The 26118-nt window shown below is 28.2% G+C and overlaps 1 protein-coding gene across 2 annotated transcripts; it reads left to right on the top strand.

The window, feature by feature from the left end:
- Nucleotides 1-358: 358 nt before the first annotated feature.
- Nucleotides 359-25721, top strand: LOC106689580 (CLK4-associating serine/arginine rich protein). Of its 2 annotated transcripts, XM_014434635.3 has the most exons (18): nucleotides 359-606; nucleotides 5103-5200; nucleotides 6248-6417; nucleotides 8458-8691; nucleotides 10269-10444; nucleotides 10526-10599; nucleotides 12299-12472; nucleotides 13787-13852; nucleotides 14971-15129; nucleotides 16218-16259; nucleotides 16339-16425; nucleotides 17756-17860; nucleotides 19299-19341; nucleotides 23315-23402; nucleotides 23544-23649; nucleotides 24786-24893; nucleotides 25348-25440; nucleotides 25570-25721. In XM_014434635.3, the coding sequence occupies exons 1-18, from the start codon at nucleotides 508-510 to the stop codon at nucleotides 25586-25588; spliced, it is 1941 nt and encodes a 646-aa protein (XP_014290121.1). In that variant the 5' UTR covers nucleotides 359-507; the 3' UTR covers nucleotides 25589-25721. The 2 variants fall into 2 exon arrangements, with proteins under 2 accessions (XP_014290121.1, XP_024215559.1); XM_024359791.2 differs by lacking the exons at nucleotides 23544-23649; nucleotides 24786-24893; nucleotides 25348-25440; nucleotides 25570-25721 and having other exon boundaries at nucleotides 19299-19345.
- The last annotated feature ends 397 nt before the right edge of the window (nucleotides 25722-26118 follow it).

Genomic DNA, 26118 nt, shown 5'->3' on the forward strand with positions numbered 1-26118 from the left:
AGGTACTTAAGAATTTGAGATCTTCGGATCCAAGAAGCAAAAAAAATATTTTTTCTGTTTGAAATCGGTCAATAATAAGAAATACACACATGTATGTACGTTTATTGTGATCCTGAATTTTTTCGATTCTCTAAAAAAAATAACAATAAATTGATAAATTTGTGAACGATAATAACAATATATTTTTATAGGTATGAACGATATATATTTAGTAGTTGTTCTAATAATTAAATTTGTCTGCTGTATTCTACTCTGACGTTAGTTTTATGGAAAATCATTAACTCACTTGGTTTTAATAAACATCGATGTTTGGAAGTGACCTAACTATCGATGTTATGATACTAATTCATGGTGCTAGGTTAGATGATACCAGTTTTGTCGGAATGGTCTAATTAGTTTATATATCAGGCTTAGTGTTAGTTCAGTGTTGAGAGACTGCTATTAGCCTTTATTATTACATATGAGTTAGGAATATCTTGCTTCTATATAGATCTAAAGATTTGTATAATGTGGCACGAAATTCGTAAACAAGAAAGAAAAATACGATGTATGATAGTTGATTATAAACGGAGAGCAGAAAGAAGAAGAGACTATTATGAAAAAATTGTAAGTTAACCAAATATTTGTTTCTAATTTTAATGCTGGTGCTTAAAGGATCGTCAAGTGGTTCCAGATTTACCATAAATAATATTTAATTGATATTTGTTTGTTGTCTACGAAGTCTACCGTCTTGGTTGTGTTAGTGGGATCTTGTTTGACAATTGAAATAATTATCATAGCTATACAAGAGCTAGTCCTACATATAAATTTAAATTATTAAAATAGAATTTCTAAATAAAGTATCAGTCAGAAATGTTAAGAATCTCCTTTAATTCTAACCAGTTCAAAAAATAAAACTAAATTTTTTATTTGATCCTTTAAATGTTTCACAGTTAATTTATTTATTAAATTATTCAATTTTTTCAGTGAGACAGTCTTAAAACATTGTATTATTTAATGAAATGCAGAAAATATGATGGTGAACTCAACATCTTATTTTTATACCAATTGGTGTTTTACCTCACGTTTTAAAAAGTTGTTTATGTCTGGGCCCTGTTCCATAATGTAGTATAATTCTATTAAAATTATACTACATTATTGATGAACGTAATCGGAGATACGTTCATCAATAATGTAGTATAATTCTATTAGTTCATAAATGCAAATATAGAAAGAACAAGCACTAATATTTTTTGTTTTATAATGGAGACAACTATTAGTGTCATGGTATTTTATATTTGTTTTGTAATTGTACCAGATACAAAATTCAAAACCAATTGTATTAGTTTTTGTACTATCCCTAAGGGCTTTTTTATTGATTTTATTGTGTGGAATTTCAATCTTTGGGGATTGAAACATAATTTTTTTAATTATCACTTTGACATTCAGTACTCTACTCAGGGATGCTGGCACTGGATCTGTATGATACTCTGTTCTAATTCGAATATGTTTCAAGTAATAACTGTCTATGAACAGTGTGTGTTTAATTAGCTTTGCCATTCTTTTCTTACTGATTTCAATTATGAAAATTATTAACATTATTTTGTAGTAACTTTTTACAATTTTAAAAAGTAATAAAATGAACTACATTGTTTTGTTATGAAGTCTATTAAGTATTAACAGTTTATTGAAACTAGCCTGTCTGTAACATTTTTATTTGTTTACTTTTTCTTAGTTATAGGTAAAAATATAAGACTTTTTTGGAGGCAACGGTAAATGTCTTTTTGTGATCTGTAATACAGTAATCATAATATTTAAAAAAATTTTATGCATATTGGGTCAGTTTTATAGATCCATGTTTTACTACAGAGCTTTACCTGTTGATAAACAAATATAAATGTGGAATTGTTTATATAAATTGAATGCATAGAATTTGGTTGTAGATGTCATCTTATTTTATATGGCATGTTTTTCAATTAAATATCAGAAATTCTTCTTGGTTTCTTAATGCCTCTATTTCAAAATTACATCATCTTTATTAAAAAAAACATCTGGTTGAACATCCTGATAAGAATTTCTATTACCTCTTTTTTCCATTTTACAATTAAGTGTAACATTAATAATACTCCCTTTTCTTAATACCCTTACCAAGAAAATCTATATAATAGTGTATTCATTGATTGGGATACTAAACTGATTAACTCTGGTCCACTTTTCGACTACCACTCCCTAAAATCTCTTGTTGAAAATGTCATCCATCTTAGCTTTTTTCTATCTGGTTTCTATCATCTTGAGGCTAAAATAAATACACTTGATAAAAATAGTGCTTCTACCGAATAGCTTTCCACTTAATACGATAAATTTGGTTTGTTTTGTTTTTTTTATACTTCAATCTATGACTGTCTAGATTTATTACCATATCCTACATGGTCAGAATGTTATAAATTAACTTATTAGTAATTACAAGAATTGCCTACCAAATATGCTTTCTTCTCTAAATTCTCTGCAACCATTCTATTATATAGATCACTCCATATATCCCTAAGTTTTCAGACTTCATTTAGACATCCTTTCACGTACCTATCCCTAACATTTGCCTTGGCTTCATTCCCCATAAAAAACTTTTCTATATTTACACAAATCTAAATGGTTTCACCCAACTTCACCATAACTCTAATTTTGTTCACTGCCATCACCTGCTCTATTCTTTTCTGTAATAGCTTATGGGTTCTATGCATCCTTTTGTCACTGGAGGTGATAGCATCTTGGTCTCATTTCCTCCTTAGGATCATCGTCATGAAACAGTACTTCCTTATCAAGTCCTTAAACATTGCTGAGATACAGGTTTTTTCTTTTACTTTCCAGTGGAATTGTTTCAGTGTATTATTGGGGTAGACTGGATTTCAGAAAGAATAATAAGAAGTAAATTTAGTGTAATAATTTTATTAAAAGAAAAAATAGTCTGCATTATTACTCTAAATTTGTTTCAATCATCAAAAGAATCAATTTCTATAGATGAATATATCATCAGTTCTAATAAACTAATCGTTGTATAAATAAATTTTCTTTGTATACAACTTACCATAATTAACTAATTGTAATTATAATATAAAATTGGTAATTTAGCATAATGTGATGAAATTTATGCCTTGTTTAGCTATAGAAAAGGATCTGTAGCACTATTCAGCATTATTTATGGGATATCTTCAAACTCTTTTAGCAATAGGATACTCATCCCTAGTTATAGAATATTAATCTCTAGCAGGGATTACTGATTTTTAATTTTAGATTGTGATAATCAGATCTTTCCCTTTATAAATTTTGGGAAAAGCAACTTTTATTTCTTTGTGACTGATTAATACATTGTTCTAATTTGTCAATTGAATCTCTTATTTTCCTGGGACACATATTTTTAATTAATGTATTTTTTACTGAATGTAATGGATATTTTTATTTAGGACATTTCTCATGTTCACTTTTTTAAATATTAATAATGATTTCTGTCCAAATTGTGTTATATGAACGAAGTTCATATATTTAGAGATTCTATAATGAGAAGGGATAGTAAAAACAAAAAAACCCTGATTTTTTGTTTTTAACTTTAACTTAAATGATTAGTAGATCTTCGTATATACTTAAAAATATTAAGTCAATAGGTCTTCAGCTATTTATTTATTCTTCTAGGTCTCCTTAATTGATTTTTCATAATACTAACAGTGGAGATATAGTTGATTATGAATGAAATCTAGGAGGATTTGTTTGGGAAAGAGGTCAGAAATGAAAAACCTGTACCACTACAATCGATGAAGGTTCTTTAGATAAGTACTTTATTAGAAAGTTGCTAGGCCAACAATTGTACAAGAAGGTGATTTGATCAGGCTCACATTCAAATGCTGGTTTTCCCCCCTATTAAAGGTGCCCAATTTATAGAGGCTGAATGCGTCTCAGGATGGTCTCCTGATTCTTGTGTTGATCCTCAGCTGATTTAACAGACCGTCTGGCTGTGACTAATGTTACAATATCTATGAGGCTGGTTGATACTTAAATGAAACATTAGTGAGGTAATTTATTCTTTTAATTGATGCTGATGTTTCACCTACTGTTAAGGCCTTCATCAGCTGTATTTTGATGACAATAGAAAACACTATTCTGTTGTTTATTGTTGTTAAACGGACTCTACTTAATGATATAGGCTATAATGTTAAAGCACATTAAGACAGTGTAAAGTACAGTTTGATTTGATGAATATCATGTCTATAAGAGCCAGCATTAAGAGAAAAGGTTAGTCACCTAGTACAATTCATCTAGATATAAGAAACCATAATTATCTGGTTTTAATCAAATACCGATGTTAGTTTAGAAAATGGTTGTAAAGACTTAGAAGAAGATAGATAGTCTGGAGGGTTAAATTGTAGTGGACTTCATTGTCCCAACAAGTAAAATCCCAAAACATAGTCACTGTTCAGAATGTCCTGTCAATGAATAACAAAAATGATTCTGATGAAGATGAGATTTTCATGTTCATCCTCTTACAATTTCTCTAATGATTTCTTATTATATTAGATATTTATTTTATCATATTAATTTTTAAAAAAGGATTAATTGTAAGGGTTATAGTTTAATGTGGGAGTGGGTTCGAACCCAACCTGGCTATGGCAGACGATTGTTTTTTGTTTTGCTGTAGCTGTGAGTCAGCCATATGGGTTTGGTAGCCCTCCATGGTGCATCCAGCCTCATTAAGTGGGTACTTGGGTAAAAATCTGCCGGTTGAGCATGATTCTGACAAAGTTGCCTCCTTGGACAACCGTTGGTCCAGTAACAGTACCTCCTTACAAAGTACTGCACCCCTAACCCTTCATGGGTTTTAGTGGTACAGATTTAATTTTAATGGTTAAATATTCTGATCTCTGATCCATAAAAAGTTTCAAATTATTGAAACTGGTAACCAGATCATTTATGACTTATTTCATTTTATTGATAAGAAAAAGGGCCTTTCCATTATTCCTCTACTATTACTATTGTATTAAGTATATGCTAATAATTTGTAACTGCTTGACTGTTCTAAATTTTATTATATTTTATCAAAAAAACTAGAATTGACAAAGATATATTATTGTTTTCAGAAAGCTGATCCAACACAGTTTCTTCAAATTCATGGTCGATCATGTAAAATTCATCTTGACCCTCAAGTTGCTGCTGCTGGGGATAGCCCTGCAGTGATGTAAGTATTCTAATTGTTTTGATTTATATTGTTTCTTTACTAGAATACTTAGACCTGCTCATTGCGCCTAAGTTCCATTTTTTTAAGTTTTTTCTCATCTTCCTCAAAATTTTATTAAATGATATGTAATAATTTTAAAAATATAAAAAATAAAATAAAAAGAATTTTGATTCTTTTTTAACTTTTCTCAAATTTAAGAGAATTAACTTGGGTTCAAATTAAGAACTTTACTCTTAAATGGATAATATAATTTATTCAAATTTAATAATATAAAAGACTCTTAATTTTATTATATAAACAGAAAGAGAGAGAGACTCTTAATCTCAGGGCGTATGGTTACTAGACAATCAGAACAGGCATTTACAATAATCTCAATTAAATTAATATCTCTGTTACAATTGTATATTAAATTTAGTTATAACCAAAACTAACCAAGCTCACGGTCATCCTTTTGAGATCCTTGTGTTTTCTTTGTTCTTCTATTGTTTGATGTCCAAGATGTCTTCTTTCTTCATGCTGGACAGGAATTGATGAAGTTACATCCTCTCTCTTTGAAGTCCCAGAACCAAGTGGAAGAGTCCAAGCAAAACCTTCCTTGAGGTTACATGTAAACATCATTGTCCCCCAACAGTTAGGGATTTTTCCAAATGATTTATTTTCTGAATATTATTCATTTGCACTATTCCTTGATTTCTAATTTTCCTTTAATTTACTGTATCTTCAATTATGATGGGAAGAGTTAAAATAGTTTTTATGATATTTGACTCTACTCAATGTGGCATTGACAACATACCGCCATCTTGTTATTATAAACAATGAAACTTGGTTAGTTTGCTTTTTGGATAAACAAAGCAATGAATATTAAAATGATACATAAAATAAAACATATTAAAACCATTTATACATCAAAATATACTATCTACTCAAAAAGAGCATATTACAGATAATTGTAGTTTCTTTTCAATTTTTTTTTCTGAACCCTACTAGATGTATTTAGCATTAAAGTAACGAAATATTTAAATGAATGTTGTTTATGTTTGATTTCAGGATGAGTTGGCAAGGCGCTCAAGATGTAATGATTGATAGATTTGATGTACGTGCACATTTAGACTATATACAAGAGTACAGAGGATCATCGGAAGAAAAACTTTCATATGATGAAAGGCTTATTAATTATGAACGATATCGAATTCTAGTCCAAAATGACTTCCTCGGAGGTATAAACAGTTTCCGATTACTTCAAAAGGAACCCCTCATACCGAGTTTCATACTCAAGACTCATCGGCGGGCTGTTTTTAGTGTTAAAAACATAAACCACATTTATTAATCGGTGTTAGTCTAATCTTATTTGAATGTGATCATGCTAGTGCCAGTTGAATGGTCTTTTTAAGTTTAAATTATTTATCCTCGATAGATCATTGAATAATGGACTCAACATTTTCAAATTTATATTTTGAATTTTACTAATAAACTTTTATTCTTTATTATAATTTTCTTTTTATTCAGTTTTTCATTAACTTAAATATATGTTTGAGGGGAAATAATCTCATTAAACCCTTTGTAAAAGATTTTCTCAATTGATTTATAAGTAACATTGAGGCTGTTTTTGTGTATGACAGGTTATTTTTAGTTCTTTTTTATTTTCTTTATTGATAAACGTTGGAGTATGATGTATTTATAGATTAAGAAATTCATTAGTAATATTACAATAGTTTGACTTTAGTGTTCTTTTAACAATTATTTAGTTTTGTTTGATCATATTATAACGTCGAGTAAACAATCACTAAGATATCATTAAGTTAATTTAATCTTAATTTAAATTCAGCTTATTATTAGTTATATGTGATGCGGTATTGGTTTCTCTTAGCTTTTATTACAAGATAGTTTCTTAAAAAAATCTTTATTATTTTTTTCTAACAAGTAGATTTAAATAATGTTAGGTTTGAATATAGAATTTTCTTGAATCTTAGTACTTCTTTTATCTTCTGAAGGAAATAACAAAATAAATTAGTCCGCATAAGTACCCTTTGGTACTTGTGGGTCATTTAGAATTGTTTTTATTTTTAACATAATGATTTAAAATAGTTGTAAACAATTTTTTAATGTTAGTCTTTTTTGCTAGTTCTTCTATTAATTTTTTTTTTCATTGTAATTTTGTTCTTTTATTAACAGGAATGTTCATTATATAGTATAATGTTATCCTAAGTAGGATATAGTGGGTTGTATGGCTATCTACAATGTATGAACTCATGGGTTTATTTTCTAGGAATCCTATTTCCGCTTCATCTGAAGTATCTATTTTATAAGTATCTAATCTATAATTAACTAATTGGGGATTGGCCTAACTTAAAAATAAAAATAAATGGTATTAATACATAAAAACAAAGATTTTTATTTATTCTTGATTAAAAGAAATATAAAAATGGAAAGTGTTTATGAATTATAAAAGAAGAAAAATAATTAATGGAAGTTATGGGATTCCATTAAGACATAGGAAATGATCTATTAATAAATATAAAAGTATTGGCCAAAAGAAGTTTGATGTATTCAAAGGACAGTGCGATAATATCACCTGGTAGCGGAACCAGAGTGCACAAAGAACCCAAGGTAGTAGGAAAAATGAAACTTTAGCTTTTTATACCTAGAAATGGACATACCTTTCGGGTTCTGAATTAAATGACTCCAAACGAATTCCTACTACATTATTACAGCTTTCTGATCTTTATAAAACTTTTTCATATAGCTCTATGGTGGATATAAACCAGAAGAAAATTAATCACATAGCCTGTTAGTATTCAAATTGAAAAAGGCTATTTACAAAAGTAGTTTGAGACTTTTTCTAGTTGTGAAGATACAATGGAAAAATGGAATACCTAGTTGGTTTTTTTGGAGGGGGGGGGGAGAAAAGAGTATTTTAGTCAAAAATGATTGTTAAAACCTGTTCAATATGTTTTACTGTTTGATTTAAACTGTATTCAGTAATTATAGTTTTCCCCCATGTTTGGAAATTGAAAAGAGCATAATTTCAAACAAATAATTTTAAAGCATCTTTATTTTTTGAATAGGTTAGATTATATTATATATTACATATTTGTTTAAATTATTTTATGTTTCTTAGCTCAGATATAGTTTATTTGAATTTTAAATGAACTACAGTTGATTAATTTTTAAAATTTATTATAATTTAGATTATTTTTATTCTATTTTATTAAGAACATGGAATAAGTTAAATTTACATATTTTATTATTTGTTTTAGTGTCAGAGGAAAAATTTCTTCATCAAATTTTTTTGGAAGAGCAATTTGGAGCTATAAAAAGTGAACCGCAGCCCATTGAGGGTAAGAAGAAAATTGCAGGAGCTGCTATAGGCTATAATTATGATGAACCTATTGTGGAAATTCCTCAGCAGCAAGTACCCCCTCCTCCTCCTGAACCAGACCCAGATACTCCTGCAGATGATGAGGAAGAAGATGATAGTGACATTGACTTTGGTATGTATTTAACTATATTCATATCAATGATCAACTTTGTAGATGTATCTGCAAATTTCATATTTTCGTGTAAAAAATCCATGTAAGGCCTACCAGGCTGATCTGGTAATAAAGTAATATACATAAAAAGGGAAAAAAAGATACAATGTGTAATTACATTCTCTATTTGTATTCACTTATTCTCTTTAATTTATGATATATAAATTATATTGTACACATATGACTTTTTTATATCATTTAAAATCATTAGGACTTATAATTTTTATAGATTAGAAATAAGCATTTACATCTTGGAAGTGTATCATCGATATATCTGTTTTATTTTGATTTTAATGTTTGGTACCCCAGGAATATAGCACTTAATATATTATTTAATTTTTGTTGTGAATTGGTATGCATTAATGGTACATTTATGGTTATTATCAGTATATTAATTATATACTTTGGAAAATAAACTTGATCAAACAAATCTCTTTATACGCTAAATGAATATATTTTTATACAAAAAAAAAATGCTTTTCAACAATACTTAAAATTTCATTATTGAATTTGAAGTTTAAAATGTTCTGTTTCCTCTCCACTGTTAGCAAGAATGGTGTGAAGATGATAAATCCTCTTGATCTCCTATAAGGATTTTTCATATATATATAACAGCATGCTACAGTTATCTATAGATTCTTGTAGATATACTTTAAGACATTTTACCAGTTTGAAGCAGTATCCACTTTTAGTGGAAAAGTCATCATAACCCATTTCTATCATCATAAAAGATTAAGAGTGGACTTGCTGACTTAATATAATACAAATTTCATTCACTGAATCATTCTTTTTTGTCGATTACTAAAATACTGTGTATGAATGTTTTATATCCCTGACAATATTTATTTTATAATTTATAATTTTCATTTATTTTTTACTTTCAAAAACACAGGTCTACCACCAAAAATTTAATCATTTTTGCTGATTTATATCACAAGCTGAATTCCAAAACCTCTTAACTACTTATGTTCTTCAGTGTAGTAGTTTTGGAATTAAAGTTATGATATGCTTCTTTTTTTTTCTTTTCTTTAATGAAATGAACTCCATTTTTTTATATTACGTATATATTTTTTGCAATTCATATGTAATGCAAGTTTTGTCTCCAAAAAAATCTTTCATTATACCCAAGGTTTTCAATCGATCAACTTCTAATTATTATTAAATAAAAAAAAAAGTTAAAACATACTAATTGGCTCTAATCAAACTCTACTAGATTAACTTTTTTATTTTATTATTTTTTTTTTTTGGACGAAAAACTTTATATGGTCTTATATGGTTGTTGATCGTATTCATCCAGTTGCTATTTTTTGAAACATGGAGGAATATTAAATTAAGTTTTATAACTTTATAAATACCATGATAATTTTCAATTCATGATTTAAAAAAATGTAATTAAGGATAACATGAAACATATTTGTAGGATTTTAGTTCTACAGTTCTTAAGATGTTTACCATACTTTTATTTTTATTTCCAGTTTTTTCATTTATATTTTTAATATATTTTCTATTATTTATTTATATGTTTTTTAATGTTTTAGATATGTGTGTTGATGTGAATAAGGTTACCACCCAACAAGCTCATGAGTTGAATAACTGTGGCCATATTTATGGAATGGATGGAAATGATTTCTTTAGTTTTCTTACAAAGGATAAAGAAGAAGCTGATAATTTGAGGATCGCTAAAGAACTAGAAGAAGAAAAGGCCATGTACTCAGTGAGTATATATTTCAATTTTTTTTTTTTACTATTATAATAATTTATTAAAATGATATTTACAAGTGATATATGTTTCAAGGGTCGAAAATCTAGAAGGGAACGAAGAGCTTACAGAGATAAAAAGTTAGCAGGAAGAAAAATAAGTCCACCAAGGTATGAATATAACATAAGTAAGAATTGAGAGTAACAATTGTTAGGTAATTTTTGTGTCAACTTGAGTTATATTTTTCTTTTGCATTTCATTTATTTATTATTAAATATTAATTAAAAAGAAGAAGAAGGAATAGATAGTCCAATATATAAAGTATCAGAATTTTTAAAGCAAAATTTAGGCAATTTGATAAAGATAACCCATATGATAATAAAAAAAATGGAATAAAAGTAAAAAATAAAATTAATAAGTTTTATTTAGTATCCTTATTCACCAAAGTATCTTTAGAAATTACTGTTAAAATGCTAGATGATAACTGGAAGGAAATCATAACGTTATCCCAAAATAAAAATCTATACTTTTGAACTATTAAATTATGTAACTATAGAAAGTAATTTCTTTTCTAATCTTAATGATAACCATTTTTGCTAATTGACGAGAATACACACGTGATGACACTATCTACTGATATAGCTGAAATATTCACGAAGCAATTATTATCAAACATAATTAAAGATAAATAAATAAAACCAAAATTATATTTAAAATTTGTTGATTGTATTCTATATAGAAAGAGCAGTAGGAATGTTTGACAGTATGAGTGATGGAATCACGTGACGAGGGAGAGGGTTGGGGCATACGTAGAAGTGTTCTAGCCTGTGCCATAACTGGCTTACTCATTGGTCTAAGGTCATTTATTTTTTACTGTGCTAGTGAAAGGTGTTGAAGATGTTATCCTGCTGTAAAGTTAAACAGAGTGATTTTATGCTACAGCCTTGTGTGTGGGTTAAGTGTGGATCAGTTGTTTGAAGGAAATGCTGCCTGAGCTTAAAAAGAGGATTGTTCAGCTTCATCAGTAACTGGAGAATACATTAATGCTGTTCGGAAATTGTTTAAAGCAGACAAGGGAGTGAACTATCACCATAAGAAATTAGACCTTCATTTTGTAACAAAATTATGCAGTAGTTAAAGAGGAAATCCAATGAAATGATGCTGAAAAGCAGTAGAAATTTCAATATAAACTAAGTTGGTATAAGGTGAAATATGCTCAGAAGAGGAAAAAAGACATAGCTGTTTTTTACTTATTGTTGTTCTGGAGATAAATAATAATAACTTAGAATTTGATTTGAACAGTTAAAGAAATAATAACTTTGGACCTGGTATGAGTGAAAAACTTCTCAATGCATATATTTTTAACAGCAATATAAGTTTTAAAAATAATTAAAAAAAAAAATATTTATATTATATTATATTCTGAAGATATAAATGCCTTCAAGATTTAAAACTGTGGAAAACAGCTGGAAATCAGAATTTTAATTAAGTTATGAATACTTCCAAGGGTTGTTTATTTGAACATCGCTTTTAATATTATGACAGGGGTTAAAATTAAAATAGTCGATAGAAAAGGCCAAAGCATTACCAAAGTGTGGAGTGTGTATTGAATAAAATTGTGATAAGTATTTATTATTATGTAGGTTGTTTCTTTATCTTTTTTGTTAACATTTAATTATGAAAAATTAAGTCCACTAAAAAAACAAAAAAAGAAACAACAAACACACTAAAGTTGTTTATATTAAATTATATTTATTTAGTAAAAAATGTTTTTCAATTATTGTAATAGTAATTTGCCTTCTTTGTAAAAAAACAAAAAAAAACTTTTAAAATAAGAATTGCATTTATATAATTAATATTGTTCCACAGTTATGCATCAAGAAAAAGTCCTACGTACAGAGATTATTGTGACCTTTCAAGATCAAGATCGAAAAGTGCATCACCTGTAAATTCTGGGAAGATAACTTATATTACAAGTTTTAGTGGAGAAGAGCCAGTAGCAGCAACTAGTCCTAAAATCAATCAGCATAAATCCTACAAGAGGTGATTTTTTTATTTATTAAGCTATTGGTTTATTTTTTTTTAAGTATTGATTTTACGAGGTAATATTAGATCCAATGATTATGTTGAACATTCTGGTTCCTTCCTCCATTAGAATAGATAATGGTCAGTTACTTATTGATTTTAAGGTCTTTTTCCTTTTTTCAAATATTTCATGGATAACCCTGCTGTAGACTCTACTTGATTCCTGTTCTGAAATTGCTAAAAGAAATGATTTTCATTCCCGTTAAAGTTTTTGATGTTTAATGTTGTATACTTATTTTATTGTTTTCTTAACTATTTTCCACCCTTCTTTTGAAGGAACCACTGAGGCTGTTGGCACTAATGTGATTAGTCTAAGGTCTAAAACAAGTAATATCTTTTCTGTAGAAAATGGTTTGCAAAAAATATATAAGAGATGTAACGGACGTCCTTCTAGAACTGTCGATGCAAATCTAACTCCCATATTAGAGACATTAACGAAGATGGGCATGAACAATCAATAGGTGCTATTTTAAATTTAATTTAATTAATTAACAGTAAAATATAAAGATGAGTTAATGTCCTTAACAGGCATCTATTGCCTGATTGTTTCACATAGACTAAAGAAGATTCCCCTATCTATTTTCTTCTCTGATCCACCTATTATCCTATCCATTCTACCGGGTTGTATTATATTTGACTTTAGTAGGTAAGTGTGATTAGGCAAGATATTCCAGTAGATCAGTCCATTCCTCCTTTCTCCAACTATGTATCATCAAGTATAGGGTTTTAGTCCCAGTTCACCTTGTCTATTATTAACTGTCCTTTAGTAGTCTTGTTTCTGGGATTGTGCATCCTATTTACTGGTCCCAGTTTTCCAAGGTATTCAGAGTGCATATAGATGGGTTTATTTGAGGATGTCTGCCTCTGGTCTTGCTTCCTAAAACCACTTTTTTGGTATTAACAATTCTTGAGAAATTCCTCACCCTTGTTTCAGAATGTCACCTGCTGTTTACCTATTTTTGAAACAGTACTCATAGTCTTACCATCTATTCTTCTGAGAAATCTCATTTGCTGTTTATATGCTTTTGAAGGAAACTTAAATTTCTGGTTCATAAAGGTGCACTGTCTGAAATAGCCTAAATTTAATTACTTCCTGATTACCTGTTATCTAGTATTTAAGTCCTTTGCCATTATCGCCTATTTTAAATCCTCTTGTGCTGTTTTAACATCTTTGCTTATTATTGCCTCAATTAGTTTATTAGACAAGTTATGTCATTGTTAGACACAGCAGTTTGTTTTTTTTTCTCCTCTTTATATTTATTTTTTGTTTAGTTCTAGTGATGATCATCGCTCAGTGAAGTATAGAAGATCAAGGACACCTGACAACAGAAGGCACAGGTATTAGCAAGTAAAATTATGATTAATATCTTTATACATTGTTTGAATGCATCTTATGTGTATTTTTTTACTCTGTTAAATCAATCACTTAAGTTTAAATGAAGTCTATTTATGATACACTTTATTATAGCCTACGATTCCTTTCCAAGAACTAATAAAACTATGATATTACAAAACTAACCTTGAACTTGCCATGTACATTACATATCCAACTTTATCTTAAAGTTTATCGACTGAATAGAACTTCTATCTGCCATTTCCTTAGATAAAGAGCAAGTAAAATCTATTATTTTCTTTAAAGTTAAATAAGTAATTACTTAATTGCATTTGGAACTTATGATCATACTCAATAGATGTATAAGTCATGATATTTTGCTATTCAATACCCTTTTTAACCAGTGGTTATACTAATTTTTCTAAATTGATCTTCATGCAAGGGTTATGTGAAAAGTTTTAAGCCTTATGTATAAAGATGGTAGCATTTGTTCACAAAAATTGTGAAATGTATTAGCCACATGTTTTGGAAGTTCCTCATAAAAATCTCCGCCATAAGTTCTTTGATGATTATTTGAGTGAATCAGTGAGAGCGTTTATGTGAAAATTGAAAAATCTGATATCAAGCTATTATTAAAATTTTTTTTGAGAGGGAAAAAATCTTATTTCATCAAGATATTGTGCTGGCTCACACCTCTGTGGTTACTATGGTAAACATCTATGAATTATGGTTTGGGCTATTTATCAGGTTTAACCCCAAGCAAATTACTTTTCTTCTCTAAGCTAAAAGATTTTCAGAAAATTTCTATTGGGATAGAGCTTTTTGTTGAATAAAGAGGCTATTATTTTTGTAAACTACTATTTTGCTAATATAAGCATTTAGTGCTAGGTGGATTAAAGGTAAATTATGGGCCATTGGTAGCTGAGGGAGTTAAGGCATTTACTATTTTAGCAACCTCTTAGCTGCAGTAGTCCCCAGGGACAGACTTTTATTTCATGGTTGCCACGCGGAAGAAAAACTTGACCCTCCCCCCTCCATTTTAATTTCTTATGATATGAGCAATGGATTATAAAGAAAAGAAAAAGAAATTTCAGATGTTTCAGTCAACATATTTGCTTTTCAGGTATCGTTCTAAGAGTAGATCAAGAAGCAGAGAGAAAAGTCATAGAAGACGTTCTAGGTCAAGAAGCCGAAGTCAGTCTAATTCTTCAAGGTCTAGATATCGTAGCTCTAGGAGGTCTAGGTCTATCTCCAGATCTTACAGCAAATCTTCTAGTCAAAGGTAATTTAATGATTACAGCATGCCTTTGATATTATATTTACTATCAATATGTACTAGACAAAATAATCAAATGCATAATTTTAAGATTCATTTACCTACGGCCAGTCACTGAATACTAGTGACTAGCATCATATTAACACTTCATGCCATTCATTAGAGAAGCCAATGTGACATTAGCTGGTTAGCAGCTTTAACGGATCAAATATTTAAACTGAATAACGATAAAATTGTAATTTAAATAATGCCCTTTTTTGACTGTTTTTCCGGAGTAATGATTATGAAAACTGAACTATATAATTATTCTTAGGGGACATGTATCCCAGAATAAAATTACTTTTTAATTTTCATTTCATCAAATATTTTTGTTTGCCTGGCCAAATGGCCGTCATCTTCCTATTCCAGTGGTACCAAAACCATTAGTTAGTTAACTTTTAAATTATGTGGAACATTGTTTATAAAAATTGGCAAGACATGGGATTGATGAAAAAACTTTGAAATTTAAACAATGAAAATCTTTGACCCAAAATATTATTATTGTTTCTGATACTTTTTATGATTTTTTTTTTTTGTCTAGAATCCAATCCTTGTTTCTTGTTCTTTCTTCTATAGCGCTTTTTTTTATCATATTACTACGTTACATTTCAAAGAGGTTGTCGTGCAAAACTAAAGGAATTGAACACATTATTTTTTTAATAGAAAATCTATTGTAGCCATTTGTTGACTATGAATACACATTAGACATCTGTCCAATTCCTGGGATATTCTTTATTATAGGCAATTTGTAAATGGTAAAGCAACAATCAGTTGGAAATCCAGTCATCTGCCAGTGACCTTCTGACTAGCAGGCCAACCTCTGGCAATGTGTAAACCAGCCTCAAGATTGATTTACTTGCATAATGTCATAAAATAGGGATACATAATTATAATTTAAGATGAAATATAATTTTTAAAGTTTTTGAATGATTGAATATGATAGTATTCTTTTGAAAATTATATTGAATAATGAAGTAAAATTTTTTGAGTATTTGAGATTATATTTTTGAATTCATGATTGAAAAAAATTATTTTATTTTATTTTCAATTTTTAGGGACCAGAAATCGGCAAGATCCAAAAGTAAATCTCCATCAAGGTGAATATAGTATTTTAATTCTATATTGTTAGTAAATTAACTTTGAATTTATGAAAATTTTCATTATTTCTTATTTCAGGGTTTCAAACAAAGTGGAGAGTAAGTCACAACCTGTCTTTAATCCTGCTGTACCAGTAAAGCAACCTCCTGCACCTATAATATCTAGGTATTGTTTGTTTTTCATAATGTTGGATTAGTTGAACATTTACCTCTGTTATACTGATGGTAATCACAATGTTGTATAATTTACATAGAAAATATTATTTAATAAAATCAAAAAACCAACTATGAAATAATTCTAAGGGACAGAATGTTACTCTATTTCTTTTTAAACATATTGATAGGTTGTTAGTAAAGATGTCCATAAATATTGAAACTTGGTGTAGTAATTGTATGCCTTTTAGTCGTTTTTTTTTTTAGTAATTAAATCATTTTTTATTTAAACTTTTTTAGTTTTTCGGGTATTGGCATTTTATGTTTGAATTAATTCAAACTCTTAACACGATTGAGGCTTTTTGTAATGTGATAGGTATTGGGAATAGGAATCTACATAAAGTTTTAATATAAAATACACCATATTTTTACAAGTATATATTAACCATAATTAAACTACAATGCTTTGATCAGAAGTAATGAGACCATTAATTTTAGTATAATAGTTAAACTTAATTTTTAGGTTTAACAACCAAATGCTATCACAAACTAGTTGCTACATCTCTAAAAATATATATGATTTCTTGGCTCTCTGTTATGATAAATATGTCCCTCAAACGTTCGCATTAAAGACGTGGTTATGATTGGCCTTAAAAGCCATGAAATATACCTACCTCTGCAGAATAGTTTATAATTAACACCTATGAATCATCATAAGTTAATGTAACCAACTGTCCATGAGTTGCTCAAATATTAGCATAAGTTAAAAATACAAATAATTTTAAATGTTCAGTGCAGTTATTTCTCATAACAGTCACCAGTAATGCTGTCATTTAAGGATGTTATGAATTATAATTTTAAATAATTCAGTATTTTGAGCTCATTTTCAGTACTTTGAACTCAGATTATTTCAAAATACTCAAGGGATATAACTGAGCAACTTGAGATTGAATGGGATATAACATCAAACTCAAAAATCTGTTGAGCAGTTCACTCAAAAAATGGTTAAAAAGCTTCAAGCAAGCAGGATTAACTCATTTAATCCAACAATTTTTCAGTATTTGTTTCAAAACATTCATGGGGTCTCATTGAATAATTTGAGCTATTAAACATTGAAAATCAGTTCATTTGCTCATAAAATGATTACTTACCTATAAATAAGCATGTTATTGCACATCTCAAACCGTAATACCCTACTTTTGGATCCAGTATAGTCGGATAAAAAGTAAAAAAGTCTAAGGTATAAAAAACTTGGATTGGTGGCTTTTCCTATTTATTATTAAAAAGTTTCTATAATTCCTTATTGGCATACAAAAACTTGATTTTTATGTTTCATATTTCAGGTATTATGGAAGGAGGGGACATTCATCATCTTCTGAACTGTCAATTTCTGAAGACGATGATGAAAAAAACACAGTACCTTCTGATAAACAACCCACTGTTCAAAAGTAAGTTTTTCAAATTTTATAATAATCTTTAAATTTCCAATAAAATTAGTTTTTTAAACAGTTCTAGGTAGAAAATATATTTGGTCCATTTGTAAAGTATTGAATTTGAAACTCATTTTTTATATTCGCTACATTACAGTTCCTATGAGAGCGATTCACAATATGGTTGAATTTCAAAACCTTTCCAGAATCATCCTTCTAACAAATGTAATTTGTAACATAACAAATATGATGAATATGTTTTTCTACATTCGGTGCTTTACAGTAGACACAATATATTTTTGAAATAGTTGATTTATATAATGTGATCTTTTGGCTTCTTTTCTTATACAATTAATTATCTATGGATTTGCTTATTATTTTTAGTTATTTTATACATTTTTTTCCCTACAAAATTGGTACTAAAGCCACTACCACTTACTATTACCAAAAAAAAGTTCGTCCATTTATAGTCAGTCACAGACCAGGGTATGGTACCTCCTCTCATCCATGATATGAATCATTCCATTGGGCTTACAAAGTTGTCAAAAAGAATGTTAACAACAAGGCAAGGGACATATTGAGGAGAGGCACGTGGTACATGTGAGAGGACAATAGTGACCATATACAGGCATTTCTTATGCTATTAAAAGTGAATCTTTGGGCATCACGAATTCCTCTTTGAATGAAGTATCTCACAAATCCATAATTTCTTTAAGCCAAACAAAACAGCATCTTAATATGTAACTCATAATTTGGTATACCTAGCACAGTTTCGTAATTTAAATTGTTTTACAATCCATGATGCTTGTTATTCCTTTCTCAATATGTGGCTTGTCTGATGATTGCTTTGGATTAAAAAAAAAAATCTGCGTTTGTCACATTATTGATATCATTTATTTGTTTATTGCCTCTTTCCCTTAGGATTTTATAAAAATTTGGTGTAGGATTCTTGAACATTTTATTTTTAGTTTGACTAATAGTAAATTAGTCATTGAGGTTGATTTTGTCATTTATTCCTTGTACATTTTGATCAGTATTTTAAATTTTTCATTATGTCTCAGCAATTTACCAGTTGGACATATCTTTTGAATGATGAATCAATTTTTATTATTGTGTTGTGATTTATTTGGTCGAAGGCCTAACAGCTAATTTACTGTAAATAGGATCTGAACAGTCTATCCAATAGACATGTCTTATTCTAGCTGTAGTGTTTTGAGGCATAGCTGTATTTATTATTTTAATATTTACATTGGAAATGTCGAGCACTTGCTTCATTGTGGGTTGTCATTTAATAATCATTCTATTTATTGATTGAAAAATATTTCTTTTAATCGAAGTAATCATTTGATTCCTATGCATTATCGTAAGATTTTTATTGATGAGTTTTCTTAATCACTTTCTTACTCTGTTAATTTTAAAAATTATTTTTGTTAAAGATTTCTTGAACATTTTTCAGGAAACCATGGACAGATTTTGGTAATTCGAGTGGCAGAAACAAAGTCAGTAAGAATCAACACTTAATTTCACTCAATTTTTTTTTTTTATTAATTTTATTTTGTGACTTCAATATTAAATTTATTGAAACTCACACTACAAATAAAAGGTAGTACTGACTTTTTGTGAACAATAAAAAAACAGAACACATTGTATAGTTTTCAATGATGTCAATAAATTGAATTGGATTCTCCTGAGAAATGGATTATTGCCAAAACACTCATTTTTTAAAATCTATAATGGGCATATATCTATCACTGCCTATCCTCTTCCCCCTTTATATTGCATATATAGTTTCATATTAAATAATATTTATTGTTTTTATGCTGATGTTATTACTACTTTTATGAATGAATATACTCATTATTAATTACTAAACTTTCAAATTGAAAATGTGTAATCAGTAATTTATTGAAGTACTCATACAATTATCAATCATAATTTTATTAAAATTATTTGAATTTTGAAAATATTTTAAACCTCTGATTAATAATCTGAAATCTTTTCTACAATTATATTTCCATAAATTTTTATAGAAATATAGACAAGAAATTTGAGGTAGTGCCAACAAAATCCCGGGATCATCAGAATTTCTGATGATGTCATTGATTTATTTACTCCACTATAGCTCATGCTTGTTTATTTTTCATACACATGTGATTTTAAAATCTCTCTCCTTTCTTGCTCCCTGTACCCCTCCTCCCTGGAAATATTTAAGAAGAAAAATCCATCAAATAAAATGAAAAATCATTTTTCATTTTGTTTGATGGATTTGACCTCAAACTACAGCCCCAATTGATTTTTTAAATGCTGATTAATTATATCATGAATTTACTATTATCTTGAAAAAAAACAAACTTGAACTGCACTACTTTAACCAATGGAGTGTCTTATATTCAGTACCTAGTAAGGAAATACTGTTTCTAAACCAACAGTTGTGCTAGGAGATGATTTAGTTAAGATTATGTTCTAGAGTTAGGTTTTATAGGAGGGCTCCCAATCACAGGGATAACTCACAGCTGATTTAACAGAATAAATAATTATCTGCCACACCCAGATCTGAACCCAGGCCCTGGCCTATCTACCCGCAGATAGGAGCACAGTGCTTTGTCCCCCTCCCCCTCCTAACATTATTATAGGACATACTTATTAGTAAATTATACTTTTTGGTTAATGGGATAATATTTACAAATATTAGTTGATGGATTCTAATTTGTGTACTTGTAAAGATATACCTGAAGAAATTATTTTTTATTCGCTACTGGAAAAAAAATGTAATAGTCTGTTGAATATTAATACAGAATTAATAATCATTTCCTTTATATTAATTAATCTTTGTAGATGAGTCCAAACTCACCTGAAAATCTCAGATATATTTGTGGTGAAATGATTCTTCAAATAAATTTAAAATCAATAATACAACTCAAGTTTATGGCATAAATAAACCTACTATTATAGTGGAATAAATAAATCAAATGACGTCTCTGGCAGCCATGATTATACAGGAAGTGTTTTGGTATATGCTTTCAAATTTCTTTTCTGTATTATATGTACTACAGATAGGAGTCGAAAAACAAGGACTTGTATTGGTTCTGTAGTATCTCTGAATTTCAGAGAGTGAAAAAAAAGTACTCAGGTTCTTATTAGGTTATGAACAAGTAAACCTACAGAAACTAGAACTACAGAACAGAGAATTTTATTCTCTACTACTACTTTCAAAAATTTCAATCCAAGAAAGAATTTCTTATTTTCAGAACTTTTTCCCTATAAATTTAAACCATCAATCACTCTTATTTTCAGTACATATATTAGTTTCTCCATCATTCACTTTATTTTTTTAAAACTTTTAGCATGAAAATAAACTAAAGGGGAAATTTTGAGTACAATTAGTGTAATTGAATATTGCATTATCATTATTATTATTATATGTACTAACTACTAAGCGTTATGGTATTACTTTATAGTGAAAAAGTTCTGAAGATGGGAATTGCTTCCCTGAAACACAAACTTTACAAGATGTAGGCAAAAAATAAATAAATAGTGAAATCAGAAGAAACTTAATATTTGTATAAACTTATACAAATATTTGACTTTTATTTATATATATATTTTTTTTATGAATTAAGATTGAAGAGTAAAAAAAAAATCTGTTAAAGATCAAAGAAAGTGGACATACTATGTTATTTAAAAAATATATTAATTTATGTAAAATATTTTACATTGTGTCGCAAGTTTGGTTAGAAAAATTTATTAAAATAGTGAGACTTCTGTAGGCTTGCTTGTTCAGAAATGTTTCTGAATGTTGATTAGTAGGTATTCTCATGATATTTTAGTGCAATTACTTTCTTTTTTATTTAGATTATTTTATACATTATTATGTACTTAAATGTAGATATATAATCAATTTTGAGAAATAGTTAATTAACTATTTCCTTTCTTTTATATCAGAAAATTAGTTTGGTTTCTACAGTTGCTTGAGCTGATATAATTAAAAAAAAAAAAAACAATTTTTCAATGTATTCATAGATGTATTAGCTAAATATAAATTATTTATTGTCAATTAAGGAACCAATATTTTAAGTATTATAATTTTTGTTTAAATAAATTAATTACTTTGACCCATGAAAAAAAAAATGAATTATGTTGGCCCATGAAAAAAACATTATTTGTTTTTTGACATGGTCCTTATTTTACTAGGCTGGCGAGCCTAATTTGTTAACCCCAAAGAGGCATTTTCTATTCTTTACTGTCAGTTCTGCCACTGCCCAGAACTTGGCTAGTAGAGTTATTTTTTAGGGAACAGTGTTGCAAACACTCCCCTAACTGCCTATTTTGTCTACTGAAAATTGGTAGATGCTTATTCTAGAGCTTTGAAAAGGCTAATTGCAATATTTGATTGTTGTGGTAATGTCATAGTTGATATATTTTTGATTTCATTGCCGATTGTGGAAAAAAAGATATTGATTTATACTTAATCATTATTCTCATCGCATCCCTATTTGTATTTTCATGAAATCTTTATTATTAACATTGTTGTGACTGTAACTGTTAACATGGAATGACCCAGAAAAAAAAACATAATTAAATCAAATCCGCTGTTGTTAGATTGTAATAACAAAAAAATTACATATGGTGTTTACAATTTATTATAGCAATGTCACAGATCGACTTGATATCTATTTATTACTAAAATTTAATTCATTTAAGTTTCATAATGAAAGTAATAAGTTTATAATTGTTGTAACGATGTATAAACCAGATATATATTATGTTAAGAATAAGCTTTAATTTATAAAATGATTTATTATACCTTACTAAAATACTTGATTAGTAAATAAGTAAATAAATAATTGTATGAACTAGTCAATTTAGTTAAACGTTAAATTGTCAATTGTAACAATTTTATGGGCCTTAATGCATAACTGATATTTAAAAAATTATAGCGAATGAAGTGAATACAAATATCAGTTACTATCTAGGAACACGGTAACGTGTACACATATGAAAGGTTGTGGATAATACTGTTAAGTGACTCCAATCTCATGTCTCCAGCTAAATTAGGGAAGCTTCTACAGCAATTCCAAAACTTTTTCTTGGTTTCTTAACCCATTTATAATGTCTTAACCGCTATGTTATTCAAGAATGATTGGATATATCTCAATAAAAATGTCATATTTTTCCAAGTCTTTAGCTATACAACATCTGTGTGAAATTTTCAAAATCTTACATGATAAGATTGAAAAGTGTGTTGAGTTGATGTGAAATGAACCTGCTTTAAAAAATATAATGAAGAAAATCATAAAACTGATTTATTAAAGTGCTTCTTTTATTATTGTTACTATGCTATAATATGCTAAAATTTTATTATTGCTAAAAACAATATAGTTATTTGATGATTTTTTTATTTTATTTTGACCCAAATATTTTATTATTCATATCTTAAATTTACAAAAGTATAATACTCATTATAATTTCCAGGCTGGGCCAAGTACTTCAACAACTGGGCCAAAGATGACTCCTCAAGAGAGGCTTAAGAAAAAAATGCAAGCTTTGCTCAACAAACAATGTATGGTGAACTTGAAATATTTCCTCGTACCTTAACAGAGAAAAATATTGAAATTCGTCTTTTTATTTTTTCCAGGACAGGTTATTCTTATTTTAGAAGGTTTATTTGCATCATAAAACATAATGTTTATTTTTTTCTCAGATAAAGCTGACAAAAAGGCGGAGCGGGAAAAGAAAGAAAAAGAAGAACAAGAAAGATTGGACAGGGAAGATGAGATGAGGGAAATGTCTATAAAATTAAGAAAAAGGTGATAAAATAACAGTGGTTTTTAATTAGAGAATAACAATATCACTGCATTTATTTATAGTAAAATTAAAAAAATTCTATGACAATCCTTGAACAGTCAAGAACATGATATAGTCAAACCTCTTAGTATTGAACGTCAAGATTTCTTGAAAGGAATATGCGAAATCAGAATTTTGACGTAATGAAAGGTAGCAATTTTTCATCCTTATAATAAGAACGATTATAGTTATTTTTTAAGATGAAAGAAGTGTTAAAGGGAATTGTTAAAGTTTAAAAAAAATGCGATGATCTTAAACATTTATTAGATAAATTATACTAATTACGTGATTGCTTTGTCATTTTTTAAATTTATGAAATCACCCAAAGCTAGAAAGTTTTGAGGTCAGAGATTCCCAAAGTTGCAGCATGTTCATTTGCTTTATTGATTATGATTGGTACTGACATAGGCATCTTACATCATTTTCACTCGCAAATCATTCATTTCATTACCTTCTCATGAGACATTAAGTATTTAAATCTTTTCTTATCTAATCCCAAACTTTCTAATGATTTAATAACCAAATCATGGTTTTTTGTCACATCTTTATTATTCATCCTACTATTTACATCTTTTATTAAAACAAGCTTTTCTTTCACCCTTGATGATTTTTCTTTTGAAGTCATGTCCACTTCAATAATAAATTTAACTGATAATTAAAAATATAAATTCCATTCTATGCTAAAGAAGAGATTCCTAGGATCTCACTTCTGTTAGTATCACAAGGTCCTGATTTTCCTTTATTATGAATTTTTTTAAATTTAATTATTACTCACTCTTTTGAACTGAAAGCCTTTTGATCACAATTGCATTTTATTATATTGCATTTATTAGATTTTGGGTATTTGTAAGTTCGATGCTATGAGGTTTGGCTGTTGTTTCAGTGGTAGAATTAAATGATTGGGGCTTGTTCCTATTTCTGGTCCACAATTTATTTTAATATCTTTCTATTAGAATGGTATTTGTAAAAAAAATTGCTTGTACAGAATATTTTTCATATTTAAATAAAATTTTCTTTGTTAAACATGCTTGTTTATAGTTGTCATTATATCTAGTGTAAACCAAAATATATTATTGCAATATTCTCTGTTGTGATATAGAGAGAGACGGCGCAGACATGAGCATCTCTCTGATAGGAGACGTTCTGGGTCATCTCAGTCTATGTCTTCACATTCATCTAGATCTAGAAGCTGGAGCCCTGCACCAAGGTGGAATATATTTGTATAATAATTTTATCTAAAGATGTTTCATTAATATAATGTTAGCCAGTATTTAAAATATGTGGCCTGTCCACTCACGCTACTTTCTTTACTGTTTTTGATGCATAGTCCAGCTTAAAAACTTTTTATATTTGTCTGATTAAAATTTTTGTAATGCACAATTCAGATACTTGAGTAAGATGTATAGTTTTCAAGTTATTCAACAAAACTAAACATGTATGTAAGTTTGATACACGATATCTTTGTGAATACTTTTTCTATTTAGATATTTAGAAAGTAAAAGTGAAGAAAAGTTTGGTTAATGTAAATTTGTGATTGTATTGTTAAATATAGAAAAGAAAGAAAATACAGTATAAATATTTTTGTGTATTATAATTTGAAAGTATAATAATATTCATAAGATCTGATGTATATATAATGTATTAATAATTTTTTTATTTAGGCGTGAAAGGAGAGGCAGAAGGCGATCAAAAAGTCGTTCCCGTTCAAGGTCGAGAAGTCGAGATAGGCATGTTCTGGTTGGACCAGGTCCCAGGTAAGTTGTATTTTAAATTAGTTTATGAGCTTTTTAATTTCTTTTTTAGCATGTTTTATGATTATAATGGCATACAAATAATGGTTGAATAGGTTTATAAATATAATATCATGTTTTGTTTTTTTCCAGGCCTCTTGTTGACTATTGATTGTGCAATACTGATTATCATTGTTGCAAGATATTTAGATTTTCCTTCAGTCTGTTCTGTTGGATATTCTTCCAATATTATTAATAATTGATTTTTACCGTGTGAAACTTTGTAATAAAGATATTATTGTATTGTAAATTCTATATTTTAAAAGAACTTTTTGTACAGTATTCATGTAATTATATTTTCTGTGAACTTTACAAATTTTAGGATGATTAATTTTAATTGACTCTAATAGTTAATTCTTTCTATTTGTATATAATTTGTTGAGTATTAACTAGATACTAGTTGGGTATTACCTAAAATGTCTTTGTTAAATTATTAGAAGTTGTTAGTTGCTTCATCTTCAATATTTACAATATTTGTAATACATTTATTTCTGTTGTATGTTCCCTCAATAAACAAAGCAACTAATATAATCACATAACTGCTTATTGAATTGACTGCTTTATTTTGATGCATTTAGTAAAATATATTTATTATATTTAAAGTTTATCCAATAATATTCATATAATAGAATTCATTTCCTT

The sequence above is a fragment of the Halyomorpha halys genome, unplaced genomic scaffold, assembly GCF_000696795.3.
Source record: "Halyomorpha halys isolate HHAL.00 unplaced genomic scaffold, Hhal_1.1 Scaffold1399.1, whole genome shotgun sequence".
Classification (NCBI taxonomy): Eukaryota; Metazoa; Arthropoda; class Insecta; order Hemiptera; family Pentatomidae; genus Halyomorpha; species Halyomorpha halys.

What these genes read in the sequence shown, in the direction of transcription:
- LOC106689580 (XM_014434635.3), top strand. Translation starts at nt 508, where the DNA reads ATGTGGCACGAAATTCGTAAACAAGAAAGAAAAATACGATGTATGATA. An exon ending in AAAAGTAAATCTCCATCAAG is followed by an intron (nt 16,260 to 16,338) that starts GTGAATATAGTA and finishes TTCTTATTTCAG; the next exon opens with GGTTTCAAACAAAGTGGAGA. An exon ending in AGCTTTGCTCAACAAACAAT is followed by an intron (nt 23,403 to 23,543) that starts GTATGGTGAACT and finishes TTTTTTTCTCAG; the next exon opens with ATAAAGCTGACAAAAAGGCG.